Below are 19,875 nucleotides of genomic sequence, written 5' to 3'. Positions count from 1 at the left end.
TCTAATGCAATCCATATTAATAATATTTATGCAGGCAAAGTATATGTGATTAAAATGACATTTAAAAATACTTATGTAAATTAAATAAAATTAGTGATAATTAATCACGTGTAACTTAACATATTTATGATAACACGCATACTTAAAGAATAGTAATCGTATACAAAATTTGTTTTACATCTTTCAAACATTCTTTTAAAACTTTCAAACTATCATTCAAATTAAAACAGTTTACTCGCTGTCATTTTCTCTTTTTTCCTTTTATTTAAAGCCACGAAGAGGTTAAAGTTCGAGACTGTAAGAAGGCGTTTTAATAAGATGGTAGACGATATCTTCAAGGTGTTTAGATTGATGTGTTTGACTTTAATCAGGCGTAATGAGCCGGTTATTTTAATCAAATTTGAGAACTATCAGGCGGTGATCTTATTAAAACCAAAAACATACCATGATGCTTTATAAATTGAAAATAATTAATTCCCTTTAGAATCGTTAAATCATTTTCGAGCCTCAATAACTCTGTCAATAGAAATATGTCAGAGAAACGCAAGCGACATTTGTAACTATTAAATCAAAAATCGCCAGAGCGACAAAAGAGACGAAGCTCAGGCGATGTGACAAATTGAAAAGAATTATTCATTTGCTGAACAAATATGGTAATAGATAGTCTCAGAGCAGCACGAGTCCAGATTCATGATATTAAAGTTTATGAAAATGTATATAAAATATACAAGATAGTGGACAAGTTATCAAGTGAATAGATTGAGTGATGACAGCTAACAGGAGGAAGGCATAACATATCAACATACATTTATTATAACGTGACACATACGTATTACATACGACATAAAAGAACATAGATTTACGATATAATATTTCATTACATTTAACATTATCATATGTTCATGATATAAACAATGTAAGAGCTTAAAGTTACTAGAACATTCTATATAACTGTTTCAATATGTCACGTGACTTACTCTCATTGTTAATGTACATGTTTGCATGTGCGTTTGACCTGCTGAATTTGAAATAAAGTCCTCTACATTTTGAAACGGCATGTTCTAATTCCATCTTTAACAAATGTATAGATCTAATACTTCTGTTGATGTTTTCATGATGTTGTTTTAGAACTATAATTATAACAAAAAACTGTTGTTGTTGTTTTTTTGTTGTTTTTTTTGTTTGTTTTTTTTTGCTATTTTTATTACTTTTATTTTCCTTGTCCTGGCATTTTATCTTTTGATTTATAATGACATTTTCCTTTCATAATTATTGAAAATTGGATAATACTTGTTATGATGTAATGACCTGTCTTGATAAAATTAATGAAATTATCTATTCTAAACATTCTAGGTTGTTTTACCACATGACATGTAGAGAAATTTATCGGTGATTATCCAGAAATTTACAGGTTAATATCTAGATATTTACCAAAATAATTTTACAGAAATTTAAGTTAATGTCCAGAAATAATTGAGGACTTTTCAGATATTTATCAAAAGATATATTTAATGTGTGGGCATACATGTAGGTAAGTGAAAAAAGATTAGAATGTAAAGGTTTTCACAACGGAAAAACAAAATAAAATGTACAGGTAGAAACAAATTAACTTTTCATTCTTTGATAACACATTAATTTAAAGGCACATTGAGCCTCGGAAAAATCTCTCAATGACAAAAAAACCGAGTTTTATATTTTTTCAGTAATGGATAATTAGTATTTTCGATGCTTATCACGTGCAAGAGACAGAGTTGGATGTGAAATAAGTTGAGGTAAAAATAGTGAAATGAAATAGATTCGATCATTTCTCTTTAATACAAAGTACTTACTGTGACAGAACACCAAACATAAAAATATAAAATACAAGATACACATAAAAGCCTTTTAAGGCTTTATTGATCTTTAAGTATATGATATAACAATAGGCCTTTATGGTTCTTTAAGTATATGATATAACAATGTCCGAATTTTCGTATATTTTCAAAAGAATATAAAGAACATCAGAATATATTGCCAAATAAAACAGATGCGTTTGATTCTACTTTTATCATCTGTATTCTAATTACAACTTCAGTGTATCATTACTAGCACCACTCGATTAGAATAACGGCCAGATTGCATGCCGAACGGAATTCCGTTGATGATTTATTTATTAAACCAGGATAAAAGCAAACGATGTTACTGTATATCAAAGCGATTAAATGCAACCCGACCATCATCAAGTCAAGTAATAAACCTACTTCCCTTTTATGGCAGACATATTTCATGTAACTAGATAGTGGAGGATTGGTCCAATTAAGTTCATCCGTTATTGAAGGGTCAGTGCTTTAAAAGGTGTCTTACACTACGTGATAGCATTGATGAGGGAAATAAATATGAATATAAGATATATACAAGAATATTAATTAGGCAAATGTCACGGCAAACAAGGTCCGTTCTTCAACACACTAAATAAAATAACTAATAATACAATAAGTTAAAAACAATATCCCAAAAAACGATTAAATCCTCTATAATAGTTTTATTTCAGTTTCTTATCTAATTCTGCATTATATATTTCTTTTCAATCCCTCAAACAACATGTATTATATCATTCCGTTTATTTATTTTTTGTTGATGTTGTTTTGTTGTTTTTATAGCTCATAATGTTTAGATCATATCCTATGACAAGTATTATGAATGAGGGTGATTTACATTACACCATTTTCGGTTTAAAACATTCTTATCACCTTGCACTGTTAACAAAAATAATGACATTAAACATGTATCTATCTTGAATTGCTTTAAACGAACAAAACACACACAATAATACATATTTATTTGCACTGAAAATTTCGTAGGTACAAACGGCACTAATTACTAACATTAAACAAAACGAGCGTTGGATTCAAAGAAAACACACCTAATAAATGGCCTGTCTGTAAAGAAGCATATTGACTGATATGTTTATAATTGGACGAAGGGTATTAATCAACAACAAAGGAATAGTTTTGAAATCATATTAGAAGGCATGGGATGAGAAGACACATTGTTTACACGACAGTCGATGTTTGGATACTCTTTGATTAATATACCAATTTGGATATGCCGACACGAATATTGGTGAATGTAAACCATTTTATAAGTATTAATTAATCTATTAGGTGCCCCTTTTCAAGTGTCATCATAAAAGGCGTAAAACAAATTTTAGCTCTGTGTGCGTTACCATGAAAATAATTTGGTAATTGAATGAACGAAGTGTCAGTCCGAATGACTACAAGTTGTATAATAAGATAGTTTTCCTTAGGCCAATAAAAAAAACTTTTGGTATCCTACGGAATCTGTTTTTTACTTTCTTTCCCCTAACATAATTTACAGTTTTGCTCGACTAGAGTAAGGATTAGAGCTATTGTTCTCAACCCGGCGTCATAGTTGCCGTCAAGTTGTTTTTTTATGCGTGCAAGTCGGTATCTCCAAAGGGAATATTCTTGTTCTCTGTGATTATCTAGCATGACTGGTATAGGTCACTTATTTTTGAGTTGTCTGTTTACAGAGTTATAGTAAAGCGCAGTATCTCACGGACAGCTCTTGTAATTCTTTACATAGCTAGCATATGTATATTATTATATCTCGGTTAGTTTATCAAGAAATTCCAAACCTATCAACCTTTTGTGTTTTCTTTTGGGACACAAGAAACAGGACTATTATTTTAGCGGCCAAATTATCAACTTAATCACGGCCTGTTCTTTGATATATTTCCTGTTACTGCTCCATTGTGGCCAATAATACAATACAATCTTATTTAGCTAGACTAGTGTTAATGGTAACGATATGAAATGCTGCCGTCATTTTGATTTTTTTCTATAAAGTTTAAGTATTTGCTTATTCCATTTTGTTTCAATTGCTTATAATACTGACAGCAGTAACGTCAAAACAGAATTGTATTCTTTGAATGCACAATTTGGATATTAGTAAATAACAATTAGTTTATTAATCACTTGAAATATAGTGCTCGGACTTTTCATACAACTTCTGATGTAATTTTAGGAAATTTGGCTCGAGCGAAGTATACAGGTTCTGCAGCTGCAGCAATTGTGTTGATTGTCAGACACGCATACTACCTGCCAGCTTATCGTCCACACCCATGACCCAAGCAACACGATTTTGTAAAATTTTATAATAATAAACTTTAAAAATAACACATCAATATTTTTGTCATATAAACAACTTTATGAAAACATTGCTTTGTTATCGGTTGATAGTTTTAAAGACCAGTATACAATTTAGAGCTATAAAATGAACGGAAAAGTGATTTTTTTAAAACATAGTTATGCCAACCTTTAAGTAAATATTTATGCATTTTTATATAAATTTAAGTGTAACGTTGCAAACTTGGTTTAGTTAATTCTGTTTACTTTACAACTGTATGATTTATGCATACGTTCTATCAACAGAAGAAGTTAAGCCGAAGTTAATAAAAGTCACTTTAATCGATTTCTTTTAAGATTATTGCCACTTTGAAATCACTTTTGTTAAGATCATTCAGGCGAAACGATGGAGGGTTTGTTTCATTTTGAAAATGCACTACATCCTACGTTTTAATACTGAAGCATTATTATATTGTTATCTTGGCGGGTAATTTCACAATTGCACATAATTTAACAATTAAATTTCAAGTTCATAACATTTTGTAGGGATCAGCGATTTTAGTATATCACTAAAGCATGTATTACAAGGAGATGCTCTTTTATACACGCTTTTATATCTTGCAAATATTTCATCAGATTACATTTTGAGGATACTGTTATACACATTATGTGGCTATGGATGTACACTAATTGCATTTGCGCTGTAATCGTATTCATTTTGTGGTGAATAATACCGATTTACCGCTACCTAGCAAGCCATTTTCGTTTATATCAAAGAGAGAATGACATTTAGGCATGTAAAACACCTTCTCAAGTTTTCATAAATTGTATGGGTACAGCAATAAGATATTGCAAATTGTTATCACATAGGTTATTCTGCATTTAAGGGTGAATGCCTTTTATATTTCTCATGTCATTATTTTGGAAATTTATAGTAATGTTGTGCTTAAAGATGAATATTTGAAGGGACATATCTATTGTATTATGAAATGTTTATGAGATATCTTATTTATTTTTTTCTTTTAATTACTATTAGATGTCAACCTTTAGTATTTTATATTAGAATTTATTATGACTTTTGTCATTTAAGTATGCATATTTTTTATATCGAAACTTAAAGCGACTCCACTGATTTTTTTTTTGACATGACCGAACTGAAAATAATTTTTTCAAGTTTAATGTTCTATTTGATGTAGGCCGAGACCAATACCTTGCAATCATTCATTATCATTCGCTAACTCTGTTTTTCTTAAATAACTATATTTACTGTGAAAATTGACCCAAAATTGAAAAGCGTCACAACGTTTTGGAAATTTATCTAAAATTGGTATCATGTAATGTGATCAATGACGCACAGGGAATGCGTTTCGTAAAAAATACTTTACAATATAACAATATTGCTATTATATTTATGTATCGTTAAACAGTAAATATCCTATTTAGAATAAAATATCAGAAAATAAGACATACTTCATAATCTATCTGCTAGATTTGTATAAAGCCTATGACACTGTCATTCTTAATTAAAAGCAATTAATTACAATCAGGAATTATATGACAGCCTACCAGATGTGCATTCAAGAGTTGACAGAAATGCCAATGATAAGTTATTGTGTATATAGAACTAAGTTAATAGCAAAGACGCCATTCTGTAAGAGGTTGATTAAGGGCCTGACAGAATATTCAATGATAGTGTATTATTCCAATTATTTGATAAGGATAAACACGGTAATAGATGTGACGCCAGCGTGGCGGACATTTTAGTTAGAAATGATTAAACATATGGAAGTATAAGAATTATTTTTATGGCGGATGAAGAGATACGAAACGAGCGTCCATGCTGGTAAATAGGACATTTATCTTAGCAAGATATATCGCTGTTTCGGCAGTTTACATTGGTTACACTGTATCAAATGTGTTTTACAGCGGGTTTTAATTAGGTTCAAGAGACATGACCTAGCGTATAATTCATTTTACAGTCTTTGTAGAAGAGACCATTATCTGGAATACTATTAATCTAATTACAAAGAACGCAATCTATTGTTTAGTACATGTAGATTATATTAAATCATACGCGTTTGTCTTTTACTTTTACATACAATATTCGTCAAGCTACGGTGATATATTAGTATGCTAATTCAGGATAACTGAATTATTTCTTACTTAGCTGCTATTAGTCACACAGTTACAATGTAACTATGAAGAAATCTTTTATATATCATGCGAATTACGTTTTAGATCTTTATTCCATTGCCAAGAAAAAATGCTGATATAAATTTATTTTATTTATTTATCTTTTTTGTTTTACGGCCCACAAACACAGTTTAGGACATATGGCACCGAAACAGAAAAAAAAAATGATTTGATTTCGGCTTATCTTGGGTGTTACACACTAAATACAATTCCTGGGGTCAAAACCATCTCTCTTTCTGAAGCTAGGAGAGGCACAGATTCCAGTTATTCCGACCAATCTAGTCGCCTTTTACGATAACGCACCCAATTTTGATGCCTCAACCCTTAAAGGCAAACCCTCAGTCACAATACATACGAACATATGAAAAAATACGTTGACACTCTAAGAAAGTCTGTTTAATTTCTTATTTTTTGTTGTTGATGTTACTTTGTTTTAAAAAGAGTAAAACGAAGATTATATTATAATATAATTATATATGTATACTTTAAAATGTTCATAACATTAGGTATACATGCGTCTTCATTTGCAACAATGGCATCTTGCTAATAATTTCGGTGAGGAGAAACATATACATGCGTTAGTCCCGCCTGGAAGCGTGGTATATAGATAAACACAAACTATTGTAGCAACAATGCTAAGAATGTGTTGCTTCCCCTGCAATGCTATTTCAATTCTCCAGCTCTAGCAAGGGGGAAGATCGCTGGCTATATTTTCAGATAAACAATTAGCTCGCAGTATGGTGCAAGAAAATTGATACAGTTTCTATTATACTCTTGGTTCAAAATGCCAAAACGCGTATTCTTAAATTAATGAAATAAATGAGGTAAAACCCGTTTCAAGTTATAGGTGAGTAATAAATTTAAATAAAACCATCAAGTTTGAGCTATTTTGGGATACATTCGTATGCAACTGTTAATAGAAAACAGTACTTGTTGTTGATATTCAACACATTTAAAAAGATTATTATAATAATGGGGAAACATTAGATCTTGATGATATACATTTACTGCTTGGATATATAAATAGATTTTCAATATTTTTGGTTTAATTATAATCTTACAAAGGAATAATGTTTAAATTGTTTGTTTAAATCATCAATTTTTCCCGAATTTTGTATAGCATTTAACAGAAATAATCACCCAAATAAAACACTTAATTGACCTTGCAAAACATATTATGCTACTACTATTTCCTTGTCACATACTTAAACAGCCGATTTACACGTATTATGATGGTTGTTTATTTTCGCTAATCTTGACACCACAAAGTTAACATCTACGAACAAACTGAGCGAAATTAAGCCGATCTCAAGTATTTTTGAAATGCCGTAACAGATGGAAAATACATATTTTCGTTATAGGAAACGCTAGACATAGGTTGAATTATGGCGGAAATAGTTGTTTGCCGCTGTAGATGCATTTTGTTTTGGTTTCGTGTCTATCAATTGTGTTACAATTTGTCCGTCTTCTATAAAAAAAAACAATATTTAATGAGTTCCAACATGGCAAAATTACATATGTTGCAAGCGTGTTTGATTAAGCTCATTCAAGGCAGAGGGTCTAGTTCAAATTTCATTAAATTTTATGCGTGTTACAAAAAATATCATAAAATACACCCACTCATGTTTAAAGTTATCTTCTTTCTATTCGTTATAAGCAATATGCATGTTCATTCTTAAAAAATTAACTGAAATCAATTAAGTTACATTTCAAGGACAAGGGGGTAAGTTTACTAAATCTTAAGTTAGAATTAAATTGGCTAATATTAAACACATATTCAGGTGGTTTTACCTCATTCAAAGATTCTTTTCCTTTGAGAGTTATATAAGATATTCATTAATTTACACTACCTCTAATCCACGCAACATAAGTTTTCAATGAAACAAAAAATACTTTATTTGATATGGTAGTAAAAAAGGAATGTGAAAAACGTTAGCCAAGGTGCAAAGTCGTTTTCTTTCACCAGAAAGCCAAGAAATGTTATAAACAAATTACCAGCAGTAAATGAGCCAAGGTGTACGTCCCACTGCAAATTGATTTCATATCAGATAAAAGCTGTGATTATCAAAGCAGCTTGTAAAGTTCTAACAAAAAAATGGCATACTATTACTTTGTAAATACTAAAGGTGTGCCGCATAATATTGTAAATTTATTCATGAAGGAAAAATATACAGCACTTTTGCATCAACTCATTGATAAACTGTCTTCATACTCCCTGAATAACAGTGAGCACCGTGGAACATCTTTTAATTGTTATGCGATGCAACCTTTGTGGTAAAAAGATAAGAATAATTCGCCTTCTTTGCAAAAATTATGAGTTCTTGAGTGCTAAATTATTGTTATATTCTGTAAGTAAGCTTCGGAAACTGAAACAATACTAAAAAGGGATTGACTGATTGATTGATTGATTGATTGATTCATTCATTCATTCATTCATTGATTTATTGATTCATTGATTCATCCATTCATTCATTCATTCGTCCATTCATTTTTCATTCATTCATTCATTCATTCATTTATTTAATTTCATCCATTCTGTCATTGATCAATAAGTTTAAAAATAAGTCATTTCATCGTTTGGTTGCCTGTTTGTTTGATTTTTTTATTTGTTCATATTTTTAGAGAAACACAATTATTCTTTTAAAAACTGAGGATATTTTCACAGTCACATTGATTATTTCTTGTTTCTACCTTTATTTCTAAAAATCTATTATGACTAGTTTAATAATACAAGATCATAATACAATAACAAAAGCAACAACAATATGTAGATCGTTGACATTGAAAAACCAAAACGTATTTCAAACTCTATACCGACTGATAACCGATCTATACATTCTCGACATCCTTATAAAATATATATATTCTAAAACGTGCTCCAAATTTGCAAATTACCGCGTTGGACCAGTGCTGTATGCAATAAATAGCTAACAGAACATGATTGTGAAACGAACATTATAGCTTTATTAATTTAATAAGGAAATTGTTATGAAGAACATCAAAGATTATGAGCATAAATAATTACAAACGTCTTTGATGTTTTCGGTTAATTTAACAGCATTCCGTCTGAATAAAGCCATATTTAGTTCAAAAGCTGTCTTCTCTGTTTATGATATCAAGTATCATAATATTATCGTATAATAGATTAATCAATTTTGAAAAAAAATCATTCAGAAATGATTGATGTACTATGATGCGCCATCTTGGCCAATAAAAAAATGTTTCAGTAACGATTCTGTTTTACTTAAAAACTAAAGAATTTGTCGAAAGATATAGTAAATGACAACATCAAAGTCTCCAATATGAACATCATTAATATATTTTTTTTCAATTAATCAAATCAGTAAAATAAGATTTCATAGATTAAAATGTACAAAATATAGACGAAATATGTATTGAATAAAATTGTGTATTTTCACTTCGGGTTTCTGTGTTGCTATTCCCTTTTATATGAAATATTGAATTAAATTGGACACGTGATTTTGGAAGGTTAGTTATGTATTATTATCCATATAATTAATTAAAGTACTATGTTTTAATTAACTCTAATACTACATGGATTTCGATATGCCACACTTTTAGGCACTAAGCAGTGTTAAAACGTATTATTAATCATTTAACAGTATGAAATAAAACTTTTTATTTACGTGATCAATATTTGACTAGTATCATTTTAAACACATTTGTCACAGATTTTGATATTAAAACTTTAGCCTTTGATTATTAAATGATGGCGTATTTTTCATAGCTAGGGCATATTATGAAATAACTGTTCACTTTTTCTCACAGAAAAAAGTTTGCACGAGAAAACAAAATTCACACAAAGAGCACTGGATAATATATATTTAAATTAGATGTTGTTGAAATAGATGTCTGATCCTTTATCGCTGGTTTACTGCTTTCACGTTAAATCACTCGAATAAAAGATGAATACAAAACAGTTGTAAAATTCAACTGTGACAAACATCGGTCGAGTTTTAGTATTGCAACATAATCGACAAGGAACAAAAAATGTGACTCCCGCGAAGGTTATTTACATAAAATTTGGATGTATCAGATATTTCTGTTTACGGCATATTTTTGTTACTCTCAAGCAATTGTTCTTATTTAGATTAACTAGTTGACAGGATTTTTTGAAAAGTGTGCTATTGATATTTGACTGTTTTTTCCCAACTATTCACATTAATCATAAAACAATAATGAAACTATGAATTCAAAGTGAAATTATTTTATGGCTATCATGATCAACTTCCAGTCTTAATTCCTACGGTTCTGTCTTGTCTTCGTGTCTTTATCAGTTCAGTTAATAAAAGTTTCAGGCTGGTTACCGTTTTGATACAAACTGCACGTTTTACATTAAAAAAACAACGATTAATTTTACAATATAATCATGAAATGGTTTAAATCTTTCGTTCAATCAGTTACTGAAATTTTATGACGATTAACGGGACAAAGATACAAATTTCTGTTATAATGCACGGCTTTCATAATGCTCTGCATTTCTAATGGAGTTACATGCATTTAAATTATATGTTTATCTTGTCTTAAAAACATTCAAATATATCACAGTAATTCAAATATCCCAAAAGACATTTTTGTAACATGATACAAATGTAACTGGTAATGTTTTTACGAGCCCGCTAGCCAAAAGCTTAAGAGTATGGAGGTGTCGATCTTGGCTCCTTTTGGACAGATGGGACACCAAGTTTTATGCCGGCTGAAATGTTTCGTGCGATTTAAACAGTGTCTGTTCAACTTAAAACTTATTACCACAATTTATATAATAAATTAAAAAGCTTACCTCCCAGCATTATGTACAAGATGAAATATATGGTCGCAAAGGGCGGCAACAAATTATACCACGTGACCAAGTATCCGAATGTCCGTGTAAGCATTGTTGTCACATGACTTTGTTATTGTTCCATTTATCCACGTGCTCTTTTTCTTTTACTGTTTCTCAAACACATTTTCTATTCCATCTTTACTCCACCACTACTTTTATAGCATCTATTCGTAACTAAATCCTCTTCACAGATTAATTATTTTGCTTTGTAACACTTCATACAACTGGATAATCTAATTCCCATTTATTGCTAAGAATTATGGGATTTTGATGAATAATTTATTTATTCTTGGTTTAAGAATGATAAAAGAACTATCGTTTTCGCCCTTTCAATTCATATCATTATGGTGTCTTCTCTTTGAAGTGGATTCTTCCGGCGTATGTATTGTTTATCTATCTGAAAAAAGAACAATAAAGTCTAAGTACGTAAACATCATATAGTAAAACATCAAAGCCGCTTTGTTTAAATAGTCAAGCATTTAAGGACAGCGGGGAGAGTCGCACAATAATGTTACACTTAAAAATTGACTTTTATTATTAACATGTACCACAGGAAAATCTTGATTGATTTTCTCTAGAGGCATTTATATATTAGTATTAAACATGACATATTTAACAATGTGAACAATTTCTTTATTTTTCTTTTAAGATCAAAGTATTGCGGGCTAGGTTTTGTAAAATTTATGGAATATTCATTTTATTTAACGTGATATACACAATGAACAGTTCAACAGAGCATACTGCTAGGGTGTGTGCATAAAATACGAATAATGTGTTGATAACAACGTACTTACAACATTCGTGTCTGTAAATACAGGTGTATATTAAAATCTATATAAAAAGGCGCTAAATTATCACATATCACATAACAAATAATTCATTCTTAGGAAAACAACACTGTAAAAAGTGTAATATTATTTATTCTAGTTACTGGCAGTAATGCAGTATGAGTCAATAATGGAAATATTTGGCAAGAATTATTCATGTTTTATAGATCATTAAACACTTTCAATCTGCACTTTATTAACTGATAATAATGTGCCAACTTTGCTCTTGTCTAACCCAACTTTATTGCTGTTAATCTATACATATTATTCTTGTCTACTGATATAAACTCTTAAATTTAACGTTTTTATCTATTTAAAATAAGACAAGTTTTTTAATGTATTTAAATTGTGTAGATTAAATTATAAAAATCATCATAAAAATTCATTTTTTATAATAATTTATCAAGCATGGAAAACATGTTATCTTTTTTTATAGTTTTTTTTAATGAATTCCTTCGTAAAAACTCCTAAAGAGCACTTCACTTTTTAATTAATAGTTTGTTTATGTGTTTTAAACCAGAAAAAAAAACACGGAATAAATCACCTTTGATGAGTATGCAAACTTTATCATTTCAGATAAAATTTAGTTTTACTTTTCACATAAATTTAATATGTTTCAATCAGCACAGCGATATTTGTTACACTGAAAAATGAATAAGTAAATTGCCTTCAAAGTTTCATATTGCTATAGATTAATTCAAGAGTTATGTTTCTGTTCCAGACGATTTCCAATTACGCGAACAAATTGCATTGGCCGCTGTGCGTGTATGATATTGATTAAAAACAATTACTTTGTACTTAGTTATCGTTGTTTTTATATCTCAAATATTATTTTTTGGTTAAGTTAAGAGCCATATAGGCACTATAAAACTCGTGTAGATATTAATAAGGACCCTTATAGTAATAAGGGTTTACCCTGGCTTGAACATGTAGGTCCGTAGTGTTGGTGTGGAATTTTGTGATGATTGTACTTATTATGTGCTGTGTATTGCTAAAATTACCATGTGTGTGTATTATGCCAAATAATATCCTATCATATTCGGCTTCATGTATTGGGGACAATCCCAAAATATCCGCATAGAGAGTATACCACATTAATTTGTTAAGGTATAGACAAGAGCCTGCGAAGAATCTCAAAGAATTTCAAATGAAAAACAGATATTGTAAATGACTTGTATATTCAGAATAGTTGACATCAAATGCACAGAAAATTAGCTAAAAACAATAGACAAGAGTTTGTCAGCATAAAACATCATGGAGTTGAATTTGCAAATCAAGATGATAGATAGTAAAACACAAGTTAAACACAGAAAGTCTTTATTAAGGAATTATAATCATATTATTAAAGAGAAAAAAACGCCAGAAATCGACATATTGATGATTTTTTTTTTAAATTATTGGCCACACTTGATGCTACTCATGCAATTTCATCTGAATTCGAAAATTTAACGAGTACATATTAACGTCTTCAAAACAATTATTTGTACCGCTGCCTTTTGAAACGTTACAAAAGCGCGGCAGCACTATACCAGCCGGTGTAATAGGGCTAAGATTTATAAATGAGTAGAAGATCAGAGGTTGTTTTAGCATTACAGTATATCATGACAACAACTTATCTCTGACTATTGATCTATCTTAACAACATGTCATACAAAAAGGGATACAAAAGATTGATGGTGGTTGGGCGATATTTGAAAAACGCATAACTTTGATTTATGAAAATGCATCTTCACTTAATCTGAGGACGATTCTAATGATTTTTTGAACTGATTTATGGTTTTCAACTTATACATTTTTTCACAATGAACTTAACAAACAGGCTGATTATGCTGGTGTCACAAGACTTCGTGGTAGAATTTCCCTGAAAATCACGCGTTTTTCTGTGATAAATCCAAGCAATTTTGACAAATGTGTTGTCATTAAAAGGCGCAAAGGTATTTGTTTACGAGATACTTGTACATTTGCTGTTTAGTCGCAATAAATTTGCAATATAATATATCCCATCAACGGTGAATGCTTACGCCAAAAACAGTTTAAGTGCAGTAAATGCATGCCCACTTATTACTAAAATGCAACATTTCATTATTTATTCAAGGAATACCATATGTCAGAATACATAAAATGTTTCATATGTATGGTGTATCTGGGAGGACATGTAATGAGTGTAAGTAAAAGCTTTAAAACTGTAGATTAGTAACTTTTTTTCGAAGGGTATCTATTGCGCTAGAAAAGCAATAACAAAGACAAAGCAAAATGTTCATAAAGAACGCCTAACGTTAAAGAATATTGAGTGGAGCAAAAATGGTAATTTTTATAAAGAGTGAAAGATACACCCTAGTCTATTGTTCCCTAAAATAATTGCAATATTTATAATTATATATACTCTTTCGATATGATAAAGGCGTGTTTAACAGGTGTTCTAATTAATTTTGTCCATGAAGAACCAAGATAAAACAAGGAACACAATATAAAACAAAATTAAAAGGAACACATAAGGGCATCTCTTTATATAGGAAATAATAAGCATCAACATTGAGTCTGCTGGTGGCAAATGAATCAACCAATACGACCAGTTCAAATCAACATCATCTGGTGCATGCTCGCCGTCTGTTTGAAGTCAATATTCATTTTTTGCTTTTGACAATTCCCATAAAATTAACAAATGCTTTTTTATTCAGATAGTAAGATGGACACATTCAGATTTAGCATGGCAAGGGTTCAAACCGAGCCTGCAACATTTTCAATTTTGTTGTGTTGGACTTCCTTTAGGGATTCTGTTTTTCACTATTTTATACCATTTTTGCATCATTGATTTATTTCAGTACACACGTGAGCTTTAAGTATAATATTCCTTTCAAGTGTAATGCGTATATAACTTAAACAAGTATTAAATTATACCGGAAATCTCATAAAGCAATTTACCAGGATGCAAACAATGTTGTACATCAAATGTATACGGAATTTATGACCAATCTCTTTCTTTTCTTGGCAATTTAGTTGTGTTTGTGTTAATATAGGATAATGAAAACTTAAGCCCGTAAAGTTTGCTACTCAAAACAAGTTATTCCAAATTTGATGTGAATTCCAAGACAAAACAAACCTTACATTTTAGTAATGCGTATTTACCTAATTAGAGATGACACAAACAAATATTTATTGGAATCCTTAAGACAATTCTTGACTCATTTTGAAATATTGTTTCTGATTTAGTTTTACATTGGCTGCAATAAATGTAAACATGTGTACGCACGGTCACATAAAGCAGTAATAAAAGTTTGCCAATAATAATTTCAAATAATGGTTTAAAATATATTCTTCATAAACGTTAAGTATACAAGGTCTAGACTCATTTAAAGTCGTTTAAGTACAAACAGAAAAATGGTAAAATCTTTTGAGAGTAACGAAATGGAGATTGAAAAGTAAGAAACGCAGACGACATAAAATGTTATGAGACAATTGCAACACCTTTCAATCTCATTAAAACACGCTTAAACAAATTAAGAGAGCCGTCAAAAGTTGTGATGTACTTTTTGTTGGTGATTTAGTGATTTCAAATTGGACGTGGGCAGAGAAAAAAAAGAACATAACAAGAATATTAGAACATTTTCGTATCATATAAATGTTTTGAATTATAAGTCTAAGAATATCTTACTGAAATTTTAAACATATATGCAAAGGCTCAAAACATGTACGGTTTCCACATTTTCCACTAAAAGCCTTTTTTTGCAATGGGTTTCATTTGTGTAGAAAGACATATGACAGGTTAATACGATCATTTGTACTTCTTGAATCGAATGTTGTTAGAACTGTCAAACCAGAGAAATCCTAAATCATTCAATTTTTCTTTTGCTTTTATCTATACTCAAACAGTTTTCGAAAGTTAAAAATATTATCAATATTTCTTGAAAGCTAACTTTGAATATCAATTCGAATATCCAAAGATATTTGTCCATGAACTTTAATTAAAGCTCTGCGAGGACACACGTAGTAAAGCTGTTCCCGTACTTTAACATTAATTGTACTATTAAGTTGAAATTCAGGGTTATTTCACGGTGGTAAACAAAACATCAATGGCTGATAAGCGGTGTTATATCAAAGTGACGCGTGGCGGACCATATAACATCAATTAGGTCCAATTTCCTCTCTCAATGTCGGATAAATACCGACGTTCAAATAAATCGTTCAGAAATTAATTCAGTTATGTGCACTAAATAATCAGAACTGTAGTGAAACTGATGACGTAATGTTTTCATAAAGACAATTACCAAAGAATATGAAAGCTTGATTAACGTTGGAAGCTATTAAAGTTAATTTGCCATGCAAATGTTCCGAACAGAAAAAGAATAACTGTCATTATAACATATCGTTTATATCCGTGATAAAGTAAAAAAAAGGATGTTGATTATTTCTTCCAAATATTGCGTACAATTTGAGATATTATCTTTTGATAACAGCATGGTTTATTATACAGCTAATAATGGATACTTTTCATTATTTCTATAGAGAAGATTTCTATGAGTTGCTTTCTCAGAATTATTTGTTCATTACCTCGCATTATATTTGAAACAAAATTTTAAAAAAAATAATAGTATCTATGCTTGTTTAGCAGTATAGAATCCAAACATAAAAAAATTCAATAGATGGATAAAAAAAATATAATTATGTAAAAAAAATGATATTCATCTGACTTTTTATGTGATATGATTTTATAAAATATAAAAATCTTGACGTACATATATATAGTTATAAACTGTATATTCAAGAAAATATTTGTGTGAAAAATTGATTAACACGCGTTTAAATACACATTACCTTTAACAATAACACTTTCATGTTCGAATCATATAATATGGCAGACTGCCAAATAGACTACATATATTAATAGAAATACGCATATATCATCATAATCGGTGCAACAGTTGCACCATTGTAATGTTTGGTTATAAACTAGGTAGAACAAACGTGGTAATACTTCATTCAAAAGGGCCACATAACAATTTATGTGCAAGAATAAAGCGTAGACAACTTCAGAAACAATCAGATGAAAGGATGCAACATTTTCTGTGTGCCTCGATATATATCCCCTAAACTATCCTAATGAAGCACCTCTTCAAACAAAGCCAACTGTACCAAATTGTTTGAGCACAAGCAAAGCTGTCTGACATTCATTAAAAGTACACAGAGATTCTGTTAAATTGATAGAAGATGGAAATGCACAATTGAAATTAAACATAGTAAGAGCAAACGTGTTAAAACACCTGACTGTTGTATATCACGAAACGAATATAAAGGTTGCATTGTTAAAGAAGTTGATTCAAAGGCCAATTAAGCCTCAGCAATTCTTTTATTTTTACTTTTTAAATGTATTTTTATTGTTGGTGTTCTTATACTTAAAAGTAATAATGGTAAAGCGCAATGATTAAATGTTAAATAATTGTTCTGTTCTGTTCTGTTTTATCATATCTACAACAGTATTACTAATAATGTCTGAACATAAACGACAAACATATTGAATCCAGCTTACTTGATAATATGGTAAGGAATTTAAATGAAAATATCTTTTATAAAAGAGTGAAAAAATAATCTTAAAAATAGTAAGTTTAATTGTTCCAATTGATGGCTATAATATAGAGGAACTAATCAGAATCTACAAGTTACCTACAAATCAAATACTCTTAATCATAATAAACAAACGTATGCTAAGTGATGAATTAAATGATTTAGTACAATTACGAAAATAAGACAAAAACTGAGTGTTACAGTGTTTCCAATTCAATCAGCATAAATTTCAGAATTTTAATAATTAAGTGACATGAAAGCTATATATATCTTTTATAAAGTAGACAAAATCAATTAGTTTATATCAACACCAGCCATTCATTACTAATCACTTTGCACCAAAGAGCAATTGAACAACAAAATGTATTTGATTTGAAAAAAATGTGTAACTTAAATATCAGTTTGAGCGTTTGTTGTACTTAGCACTAACTGAATCCGGAGGAATGGCTCTAAGCATATATTTTTATTGTCATGGACTGTAATCTTAAAATCATTATCCTACAAAGAACGCTGAATATTCTGCCTGCTCAATTGGTGTAATTGTCTACTGAATGACGTGTCCTGCTTAGAATTGGTAGCCAGTAACTGATAAGTTTTAACAAGTCCTAAGGTAATACTATGGTGGCTGTTAGGGAAAGATCTGGTCATTCTGCGATATGCATTCGTTGCCCTGTCTTTTTGATCTTGTTTTTCATATTTCGTTCATATCCTTCTTTTCGTCAAACAATGAAACTCGCAGATGGACCAGATCAGACCAGACAATGGGGTGTACATATCCTTTTAAAATTATTCATTTGAAGGCCAGAAAAATTCTGCATCTTTTTTTTTTAATCAAACCAGTATGGTATTTGACATAATATTATCTCTCTAGACAACTTTTAATTTGAAAACGCCAATTTCATAACGCATTCATTTATGCTGGCCATAATATAAAGACTATTTATTAAAATTTTTGATAAAGTGATTATGAATTTTTCAAAATTCTTTCAACAGCCAAAACAGTGGATAAAATAGTATTACTTAGACGTAGAACATATATTACAAATATTATACAGTTGTAGAATTAAAGGTTGTCTGGCAGTACAAAACGCTAATCCACATGACGTCATAAAAGTCTGTAGACGTTGTAAAATGCGTTCTACTCAGCCTTTCATGCTCTGGAATGTGAACCAATATTTTTTTCTCCTTACTTTTAAACAGTGTGATATGACCTTACACTACTCGTCGGAAAGGCTACACTAAAATTCAAAACTGTTCATTTAATTTAAAGAACAAAAAATGAATATTGCAGATATTTAACGAACAAAGCTATGAAAATGGGTCGGATATATAATTCAGACAGTTTTATTCCTGCAGGTAATGACGCAATAAAAGAGCAAATAATGGGCAAAAACAAGAAGATGAGCATAAATTAGTTGAAATGAGCTGCAAGGGAATTTAGTTGCCTGCAGCTATATTGCAAACTTGCTGAGTACATAATGACGTTAAATTGCCGAATTAGCTGAACGAGAAAATAAAATATATGTTTTTGATAACCCGTCAGACTAATAGATTACGTCTATTGCTTTTTGTATGGTATAAAAATAGTGTTTCAGTTTTATACATGTTTATTTTATAACGGTACATTTTGTCAGAAGCGATAGTTCACATAATAGAAGCAAAATACGAAGCTTTCTCAAAGATTATATGCGTGTCTAAAACCTAACAAATTTATAAAATAGAGAAAAATCACCAAAGAAATGCCAAAACAGCTTAATTAAAATTGTTGTATGCTCGGTTTGATTGACCCTGTTCATTATCAGTACTGGAAAGTACAAGTTATCGTCCTCGCCCCCCAGTGCCGTCTAAAAAGACTCATTATTTTAACTTCTTTACCTTTGTCTTTGAAATAAGCAGACAATCCACCGTTGTGCCGAAATGTGACTTTACCAGTACATTGTAATTACAAGAAAATGCAAACAGGTCACCCTGACAGTGGAAAATGATTTGTTTCGTGTCTAAGCTATCAATAATTTCTTATATGACACATTTCTGACTTCGAATGCCTAGAATAAGAAATCAGGCGACAGAAAACGAATTCGTTATCTTCCAAGTGTGTTTATAGCATAACTATCAACCCCTAACATTTCAACTTGATTATACTCATCAAATGAATCATACGCGCCAAGTAAAACTGAGGTTGGTGCCATTAATATAATTATGCTTTTTGTAATGATCAGGTTTATCTCAAAAAGAGCAAACTTGTCTTGGAAACTAAGCCAGACAATGAGACATATAGGCTTTGAAGCCAGCTTCAATCAGCTGATACAAAAATATAAAGCAAATT

General features: G+C 30.2%; 1 protein-coding gene across 10 annotated transcripts in view; it reads right to left on the bottom strand.

Annotated features, from left to right (window-relative positions):
- The window catches only part of LOC132725226 (lachesin-like), a 70,525-nt gene that overhangs the window by 15,817 nt on the left and 34,833 nt on the right, over positions 1–19,875 (bottom strand). For all 10 annotated transcript variants that reach the window (XM_060710311.1, XM_060710314.1, XM_060710315.1 and 7 more), the window contains exon 2: positions 11,122–11,560. In XM_060710311.1, the coding sequence (XP_060566294.1) occupies positions 11,122–11,215 (94 nt within the window). In that variant the 5' untranslated portion in view covers positions 11,216–11,560. The remainder of the gene's footprint in view (positions 1–11,121; positions 11,561–19,875) is intronic.

This window comes from Ruditapes philippinarum, unplaced genomic scaffold, assembly GCF_026571515.1.
Source record: "Ruditapes philippinarum isolate M1 unplaced genomic scaffold, ASM2657151v2 ctg141_1_1_1_1, whole genome shotgun sequence".
Taxonomy (NCBI): Eukaryota; Metazoa; Mollusca; class Bivalvia; order Venerida; family Veneridae; genus Ruditapes; species Ruditapes philippinarum.
The sequence above is the reverse complement of the archived record's forward strand: the minus strand, read 5'-3'. Positions and strand labels throughout refer to the sequence as shown.